General features: G+C 44.9%; 1 protein-coding gene across 1 annotated transcript in view; it reads left to right on the top strand.

Moving 5' to 3' along the window:
- Positions 1-838: 838 nt before the first annotated feature.
- Positions 839-9,573, top strand: part of PKD1L3 (polycystin 1 like 3, transient receptor potential channel interacting) — a 27,672-nt gene continuing 18,937 nt past the window's right edge. The window contains exons 1-6 of the mRNA XM_023514080.1: positions 839-1,009; positions 1,904-2,096; positions 2,427-2,661; positions 3,586-3,685; positions 6,659-6,799; positions 8,741-8,926. Coding sequence (XP_023369848.1) covers positions 910-1,009; positions 1,904-2,096; positions 2,427-2,661; positions 3,586-3,685; positions 6,659-6,799; positions 8,741-8,926 — 955 coding nt within the window. The 5' untranslated portion in view covers positions 839-909. The remainder of the gene's footprint in view (positions 1,010-1,903; positions 2,097-2,426; positions 2,662-3,585; positions 3,686-6,658; positions 6,800-8,740; positions 8,927-9,573) is intronic.

The raw sequence follows: 9,573 nt of genomic DNA, 5'->3' as shown, positions 1-9,573 counted from the left end.
ATCCAGTCCTCCAGCCTCTCGGATGCTTCCATTGAGCCCCTCTCTCTCAAAGAGGTAGTTAAGGTAAGGTAAATGATATGCCCCCCTTCCCTATGAAGTGGAAAAGAGCAGTGGAGAGGATCTCCTGGAGGGCCACTTGGGGCCTTATTATCTTTCCCCTAATTCCTGAGTCCACTGAGTTGTGATCAGTCATACCTCTAGATTTTACTCTTGATTATGAAGTATTGTAGGAAGAGTGGAAATGCATTATGTACTACTCTGGAGTTTTTAGTTTTTGATGTTTGCTCAAACTGTTCCTTCATTTATTCCGTAGTCTCTCACATATTTTTGTTGTTTTTTGTTTGTTTTGTTTTGCTCTGTTTTGAAGACAGAGTCTCACTCTGTTCTCCTGGGTAGAGTGCTGTGGTGTCATAGCTGACAGCAACCTCAAACTCTTGAGGTCAAGTGATCCTCTTGCCTCAGCCTCCCCAGTAGCTGGGGACTACAGGCTCTTGCCACAAAACCCAGCTAGTTTTTTCTATTTTAAGTAGAGACAGAGTCCCATCATTGCTCAGGCTGGTCTTGAACTCCTGAGTTCAAGCAATCTGCCCATCTTGGCCTCCCATAGTGATAGGATTACAGGAGTGAGCCACCACCTCTGGCCAGTCTCTCACAGTCTTGAATCTACTGCAAGGTGAAATACCACGCAGTGAAAAACTGAGTTTTGTTGCACTAAGCAAATCCCTCTCTAACTATAAGAAACAGTCCTACTATCTGTAATTGCTCCCAGTCCTGGGTTAATGTGCAGCAGACTGGTTTTTCACCTCGTGTTTCTATATTCAGGAATTAAAGGAAACTGTGGGATTCCTGCTCAGGAGAAATCCATATCTACTCTCAGAGTACGAACAATCTTCATGGAGTTCTTGTGACATGAACAAGCTGGTAACACTCTTATCCAGCCTCATTTATTCTCATTTAGAGGGTCAAGGCTGTCCTCAGCAGGGAGGACCCCACTGGGCAAATGGTAAAGGTCAGTAGATTTTAGTAACTCCTCTTTCATCTGCCCCCCCCCCCACTGCATGTCCCTTACTTCCTGACTCATAACCAGCCAGCTTGATACAACCTTCTGCTTGTTTTAATTTCCTTAAACTTCGAGTAAAGAGCTAGTAGTTCTGATTACTTCGATGGCTTCTAGACAGTCTATCTGGTGATTCAAAGTACAGGATTAAGAAGAAAAAAGTACCAAAAAACCTCTCTATATCTGACCACATGTTCCCAGCTGCTTCGTTAAAGGCTGTTGGAACTTGTCCTTTTTCATCCACAGAATGGCAAGATTATGCAGTTTATCAAATTGAAGTACAGTTTGAGTCTTCTGGGCACCTACCGGTATAAGTTGCGTGTATTGCAGTTTTAGAGAAATAGCTCAATGAGGCTTTAAGAGTCTTTAAATTGAAGTTCATAATTTTACAGGGTTTTTTTTGTTTGTTTTGAGACAGAGTCTCAAGCTGTCACCCTGGGTAGAGTGCTGTGGGGTCACAGCTCACAGCAACCTCAAACTCTTGGGCTTAAGCCTTTCTCTTGCCTCAGTCTCCCAAGTAGCTGGGACTACAGTCGCATGCCACAACGCCCAGCTATTTTTTGGTTGTAGTTGTCGTTGTTTGGCAGGCCTGGGCTGGATTTGAACCCGCCACGTGGCTGGCACCCTAACCACTGAGGTACAGGCCCAAGCCGAGAATTTTACAATTGTTAAGAATTTACCAGCATCCTCAGGAGACAGGAATGCCATTGGTGTTGCCCCCACTCTCCATTAGTACAGGGAAAATGTCAGCATGTCATGGATTAATGAATTGCTCATCTCTACCACTAATTGCTACTTACTGAAATCTTCCACTTGTGAAAGTGTCAACTTGAAATATATTTTCAGTGGTTCCAGAAAACCACCGTCACTTCTGCCGTTACCTGCTCAGAGTTTTGCAGAAGCTAGAATCTCACTTAGGCACAGTAGATCTCACCCAGACTCACCAGCCCTTTGACTTCCTGGATGCGGCCAGCCAATTTCAGAAACTCCAGAAACTCTTGGAAACACACATTCTTCCCCTGGAGCAAGAGCCATCCAGGTAATAAGTCCCCTCTCTCAGCTGTTGGGTACAAGATTCTTCCTCCTTCCTGAGGCCTGTGGCTCAGTGGGTAGGGCACTGGCCCCATATACCAAGGGTAGTGGGTTCAAACCTGGCCCCCGCCAAACTGCAACAAAGCAATAGCCAGGCATTGTGGTGGGCTCCTGTAGTCCGAGCTACTCAGGAGGCTGAGGCAAGAGAACCGCCTAAGCCCAGGAGTTGGAGGTTGCTGTGAGCTGTGTAACGCTACCGCACTCTACCTACCAAGGGTGATAAAGTGAGACTCTGTTGTCACAAAAAAAAATTCTTCCTCCAACTTTTGTGCTTCAGGGAGGTGACCAGTTTCCCCATCCTGAGCCCAGAAGAAAAGAAGAACCCCACCATTAATGGCCTACCCAGATGCTTGACTCACATCTGCTGGCTCCTCCTCGCAGTCACTAGCCTGGCTTCAGCCTTTTTTACAGCACTTTATAGCTTGGAATTGGACAAAGACCAAGCCACCAGCTGGGTTACTTCGATTATTTTATCAGTACTTCAAAACGTCTTCATCAGCCAGCCAGTGAAGGTATGTGTGAAATGGAACAAAACCATTATGGTCTGAGAAAGTTTGGGAGACTTGGATGTTGATGGTTTTTGACAATTTTACAACAACCAAAAAAAACCCAGAAAACCTCAAGAAACAGAACTAGGCAGAGTGACCTTTGTTAAGGATATGTGTGAGACCGCCAAGCGTTGGTGGTTTGCAGCTGTAATCCTAGCGCTCTGGTCTGGGAGGCCAAGGCAGGTGGCTCCCTTGAGCTCAAGAGTTCAAGACCAGCCTGAGCAAGAGTGAGACCCTGTCTCTACTAAAAATAGAAAAAAATTGGCCAGGCATTGTGGGTGCCTGTAGCCTCAGCTACTTCGGAGGTTGGGTAGGAGGATTGTTTAAACCCAGGAATTTGATGTTGCTGAGCTGATGCCATGGCACTCTACCTAGGTGATGAGACTCTGACTCAAGAAAGAAAAATTAGGCTCAGCGCCTCTGGCTCAAGTGGCTAAGGCGCCAGCCACATACACCTAAGATGGCGGGTTCAAATCCAGCCTGGGCCTGCCAAAACAACAATGTCGGCTGCAACCAAAAAATAGCCAGGCGTTGTGGCAGGCACCTGTAGTCCCAGCTACTTGGGAGGCGGAGGCAGGAGACTCGCTTGAGCCCAGGAGTTGGAGGTTGCTGTGAGCTGTGATGCCATGGCACTCTGCCCAGGGGGACAGCTTGAGGCTCAGTCTCAAAAAAAAAAAAAGAAAGAAAAATTGGTTTTAGACTCTTAGGGGCCTTTCTAGGTCCCCATCATTATAAAGAAAATGAGTATGAAATTAGTTACTTGTCCATAAAAGAAAAGGCCAAGTAATTGAAATTTATTAATTACCCAGCTTTGCCTTTGCACGTGACATCGTAAGCTCAGACCTGCACTACCTGCTCAGTAAGGCCCCCTGTGGTTTTACTGTCTAGGTGGTGTTCCTCACAGTCTTCCTCTCACTGGTGACGAGCAGGATGCCATGGCTTAACGGGGAGAAGGAACAACAGACGCGGAGGGCCTTGGCACTTTCGGGTAATTCAAGTAGTTCTAACTGCTGTCTAATTTTGCAAAGATCAAATTATATCGTATTCATAGAATTCTGGTCACCTTACTGACTCAGATGGATTCATCCCTTCAAAGATCTTGTCTTTAATCAACTGGTTGCTCTTCTGCCTAAGACTGATCGGAGATGTGTCACCAAAACTTAAAACTTAACGCATGCCTCCCTAGATCTAGATCCTCACACCTTCTCTCAGTGCTTCGGCTCCCTCAGAGTTCTTTTTTTTTTTTTTTTGAGACAGAATCTCACTATTGCTGTAAGTAGGGTGCTGGGGCATCATAGCTCACAGCGATCTCAAACTTTTGGGCTCAAGCGATCCTCTTGCCTCAGCCTCCCCAAGTAACTGGGACTACGGGCTTGTGCCTCACCTGGCGACTTTTTCTATGTTTAGTAGAGTTGGGAGCCTCACTCTTGCTCAGGCTGGTCTTAAACTCCTGAACTCATACAATCCACCTGCTTCAACCTCCCAGAGTGCTAAGATTATAGGTCTGAGCCACCATACCTGGCCCTTCCCCTGTGGTCTAGAAATCCTCTCTCTTCCTCTCCTGAGCCTCAGATGCTGTTTTCAACTGCTTGTCATCTGTATCTGAATGTCTCAAATTAAACCAAATTGTTAACCTTTCCCACAAATCCACTTCTTCACTATATTTTCTCATTTCAATCAAGAGCATTGCCATTCTCTAAAAATGTCAGTGTACCTAGTCCTAAATTCCTCCCTTATTTTGCATTTAGTCACCAACCCTGGAAATATCTACCCTCTAAATAAGACCCACTTAAATCACCTGGATGCAACTCGCAAACTCAACATTGGGCAAAAAAGCAAGTTGCAGAAAAATGAGCACAATTTTAATCATGTAAAAACAATGAACGTGTTGACTAGAGGAGATATAGGTATCTTTTTTTTTTTTTTTTTTTTTGGCCAGGGCTGGGTTTGAACCCGCCACCTCCGGCATATGGGGCCAGCGCCCTACTCCTTTGAGCCACAGGCACCACCGGTATCTTTTTTTTTTTTTTTAAATTAATAGATAAAAAACAGACAAGCATGGCAATGATAAACACTAAAATTCAGGAAAGTCTTACCTCTCTGAGGAAAAGAAGGGATACCAGGCCCCAGGGCACACAGCAGGCTCTGTGTGGGCCAGTACTTCTTTCTTCAGCTGAGCAGTGATATACTACTAAGCAGTAGGTACTCCATTCCTTGTGAGGTTAAAGAAATTAATAATCTAATTTTTTTTTTTTTTTGAGACAGTCACTCTGTCACCCAGGCTAGACTGCCATGGAGTCACAGCTCACAGCAACCTCAAAGTCTTGGACTCAAGAGGTCCTTATGTCTCAGCTTACCAAATAGCTGGGACTGCAGGCGCCTGCCACAACTCCTGGTTAGTTTTTCTGTTTTTAGTAGAGATGGGGGTCTTGCTCTCGCTCAAGCTGGTATTGAACTCATGAGCTCAGGCCATGCACCCACATTAGCCGCCCAGAATGCTACGACAAGCATGAGCCCCCTCGCCCAGCAATAATCTAACTTTAAACCACCTTTCTTGCCCTCAGGTCATTTCTCCATGCATTTTGAACCATTGTGCTCTCTGCCCACAGTGACTTTTTTTCTTATCCTCACCTTTGTCTTTCTGGAGAATTCTGTCCCATCCTCCAAAACAAATGTCAAATGCCATTTCCTCTGTGACGGCATCTCTGGCTTCCTTGGGGAGATTTATTTGTTCATTCTTCAGCGATCCCATGGTACCTGGCACACACTGCTCGCGTGTTCTGTGTCATACTCTAATTCCCTCTCCCTCTCCCGCTTTCGATGTCTGTGTCTCTAGATTCTTCTACTCACAGTGTTGTCTGCAGATCAGCAGCATTGTCATCTCCCAGCAGGGTCAGAAATGCAGACTCTTAATCAGGCCTCACCTGAGAATCTGCGTTTGAACAGGCTTCCCAGGCAGTTCCTATGCACAGGAAAGCCTGAGGAACACTGCTGTATAGAACAGGGCTCCCTAAGTGCTGCTAACACTGACTAGCAGGGTTCGTTTCTAGTCCAAGATAAGTACAGGAATGGAGAATAAGCATTTAGAAATTTAAAGCAATTTGGCAGGCTAATTTTACGCCTATTGAATCTAGTTTTCAAAATAGGGCTTATGTTTTATATGCTTCTGTTTTATTTTATTTTTCTAGCAACTCATTTTCATTGTACAAAAAGTATCGATCCTGGCTCGGTGCCCATAGCACAGTGGTTAAGGCGCCAGCCACATGCACTGAGGATGGCGGGTTCAAACCCAGCCTGGGGCCAGCTAAACAACAATGACAACTGCAACAACGACAAAAAAATGGCTGGGCGTTGTGGTGGGTACCTGTAGTCCCAGCTACTTGGGAGACTGAGGCAAGAGAATCACTTAAGCCTGAGTTTGAGGTTGCTATGAGCTGTGACACCACAGCACTCTACTGAGGGTAACACAGTGAGACTCCTTCTTAAAAAAAAAAAAAAAGTACCAATCCCTAGTGGACTGGAATCTTTCTGAAAACACCTCCTTCACCATAAATATTGAGAAGCACTGCATAGGTGGCTTTACTCCTTATTTCTTTTTTTTTATTTTCAAGACAGTCTCACTGTATCACCCATAGTAGAGTACCATGGCATCACACCTCACAGCAACCTCTAACTCTTGGACTTAAGCGATTCTCTTGCCTCAGCCTGCCAAGTAGCTCGAACTACAGGTGCCCACCACAATGCCTGGCTATTTTTTTATTGCAGTTGTCATTGTTGTTTAGCAGCCCTGGGCTAGGTTTGAACCCGCCTGCCTTGGTGTATGTGGTAGGTGCCCTAACGGCTGAGCTACGGGCCTATTTCTTATTTCTTCAACATGTGACGGGGGTGCTCAGGAAATGTTGGTGAGTACATACTTAATGAAATATAACATTTCTTTTTTCTACATTTGAATTATTGACAGCAAAGTGTTCTTCACCAGTACCTGGTTTGAAAGATAGGAACAACCCCATCTACCTAGCCCCAGCTGTGAGGAGTCCAACTAAGTGCCTAGAAAAAACCTTGAAAAAGAAGAAACTCTTCAAGATGACTGGAGATATTCTGGGTATGGAGAGGGAAAAGCAGGAAAGGGAGAGAGAATAAATGGAAAATATAGAGGGTGAAAAGGTATCTTTTAATGTTTTCACCTTGTGGGGCCAGGCACAGTGACTCATACCTGTAATCCTAGCATTCTGGGAGGCTGAACCAAGAGTGATACCCTGTCTCTACTAAAAATCAAAAAAACTAGCCAGGCATAGTGGTGGGTGCCTGTAGTCCCAGCTACTCAGACGACTGAGGCAAGAGGATGGCTTGAGCCCAAGAGTTTGCGATTGCTGTGAGCTGTCACACCATAGTACTCTACCAAGGGTGACAAAGTGAGACTTTGTCTCAAACAGTAAGGTATCTTCATCTTGTGAAAATTGAGATTCCAGTAAACAAGATGGTATGGTAAGTGGATAGACTGCTGAACTTGGAGTCTGGCAATTTTGTTGTGTACTTGTGTTAAGCCACTTTCTCCACCTACAGAATGCAATAACAATATTTGATCTACATACTTTACAGGTTGGAGGGAAAATGAAAATGCTTTGGACAATGGCTGTTCCGTAGGTGCCAGGTGACTGGCTTCAGCATGGCTAGTACGTGTTGGACTCCCTAGACCAAAGAGTCTCCATATGAGGCCTTCACTTCTGTGAACACAGACAGTTGAAAGGAAGCAAGAGAGAGCATTCACAAACTAAACTAAATATAATATTTTTGTGTAGGATTTTTACATATTATTATTATTTTTTTTAGAGACAGAGTCTCACTTTACCAAACCCTTGGTAGAGTGATGTGACATTACAGCTCACAGCAACCTCCAACTCCTGGGCTTAGGTCCCGAGTAGCTGGGACTACAGGCATCTGCCACAACACCCAGCTATTTTTTGTTGCAATTTGACTGGGGCTGGGTTTGAACCTGCCACTCCGTATATGGGACCGGTGACCTACCGACTGAGCCACAGGTGCTGCCCAGATTTTATGTATCTTAAATAAAACTTAGTGACAGAAAAATTATAGGAAGGCGTTATGCATATTAACTTCCAATCCAATTTTTCTGCCACCTGCATACTACTCCTCAGCTCTTACTTATTGTGGCCAGGAAAGATGTTTGTGGATTACTTGTATAATAGTTATCCTACAGTTGTTTTGTTATTTTGTTTGTTTGTTTTTTGAGATGGAGTCTCATTTTGTTGCCTGTGGTAAAGTGTCATGGCATCATAGCTCACAGCAACCTCAGACTCTTGGGCTCAAGCATTCTCTTGCCTCAGCCTCTCAAGTAGCTGGAACTACAGGCACCTGCTACAACAGGGGAGAGATGGGATCTCACTCTTGCTCAGGCTGTTCTTGAACTCATGAACTCAGGCAATCCACCTGCCTAGGCCTCCCAGAGTGCTGGGACTACAGGTGTGAACCAGTGCATCTGGCCTATCCTACAGGGCTTTTTTGTTTGTTTTGTTTTGTTTTTGAGACAGAGTCTCATTATGTCACCCTCGGTAGAGTGCAATGGCATCACAGCTCACAGCAACCTTAAACTCTTGGGCTTGAGCGATTCTCTTGCCTCTATTACCTAGTAGCTGGGACCATAGGTGCCTGCCACAATGCCTGGCTATTTTTGTTGTTGTTGTTTAGCAGGCCTAGGATGGGTTCGAACCTGCTGACCCTGGTGTATGTGGCCAGCGCCCTAACCACTGAGCTATAGGCACCAAGGCAATACCATAGTTTTTAAAAGGAAAAACATAAATATGAACTCACCTGATGATTTTATTATTTTAGATTTCATAAAATAAGTGTTTTTGTCTGACATAGGATCAGGAGGGTTAATAATTATTAGGTTGAACCATGTGAAATTGCCAATTTCTGGCTATTTTTGACCTGCAAAACTCTAGGCTTACAAGAAAATGAAAAATGTATAGAGGATCTCTAAGCTTAACCACTCAATTATGATTTTTCTTCCCACCTACACCAGTACAAATCCTCTTCCTTATCCTGTTGATGACTACCGTCTACTCTGCAAAGAACTCCAATAGATTTTACCTCCATCAGACTATCAAGAAGAGCTTTTCCCACCATTTTTCGGAAATCAAACTGCTTGAGGACTTTTACCCCTGGGCCCACCGCACCCTCCTTCCTAACCTGTATGGGGGTTACAGAGGTGAGAGAGCCACAGTCCTGGGGCCCAGCCACGCAAATATGGTGTGCAATTAATTTTCCAAACACCCCTGGCCAAGAGCCATGAGAAACTGGAGAAGGATCGTCAGACTTCTCTGCTATGGGGCATCTCTGGGCACCCCAAGGGGCTGTTCCCTGGACCTCATCTCAGCAGGTTCACCTAGGCCCAGGGGGTGTTGATTCCCATTGCTGAGTCTCACTAGAGGCTGACAAATGAGAATGAAATGGATTCACCCACAGCATGAATAGTAACTGGAGTGACCCCCGGGACTCAACCACAATGCAGCAAAGAAGGCTTTCCAGTGAGTGCAAACCGGGAATGAATGTGTAAGGGCCTCCGTATGAGATGCTATTCTGGCCTGATAGGCCATCTTTCCCAGCTCCACGATTATACCCTTGTAAATGTTTCTTGCATGAGCATCCAGTTGAGGTGAGGTGATGCTCATGCAAGAAACATGATTAACATGACTGAACACAGATATGGTGGGAAGTGTCCTGGGAACTAATGATAAAAAGATGGATATAGTATGATTTGTACCTTCTTAGAAACTCACTGTCAGGAGGATACAGTACACTTTGCCCTAGACAGTGATGAAGACATCCTAACAAATTTTTTCTTTCTTTCTTTTT

Source organism: Otolemur garnettii, unplaced genomic scaffold (genome assembly GCF_000181295.1).
Source record: "Otolemur garnettii isolate 467f Iridium unplaced genomic scaffold, OtoGar3 scaffold00047, whole genome shotgun sequence".
Lineage (NCBI taxonomy): Eukaryota > Metazoa > Chordata > Mammalia > Primates > Galagidae > Otolemur > Otolemur garnettii.
This window is presented reverse-complemented; position numbering and strand designations above follow the sequence as displayed.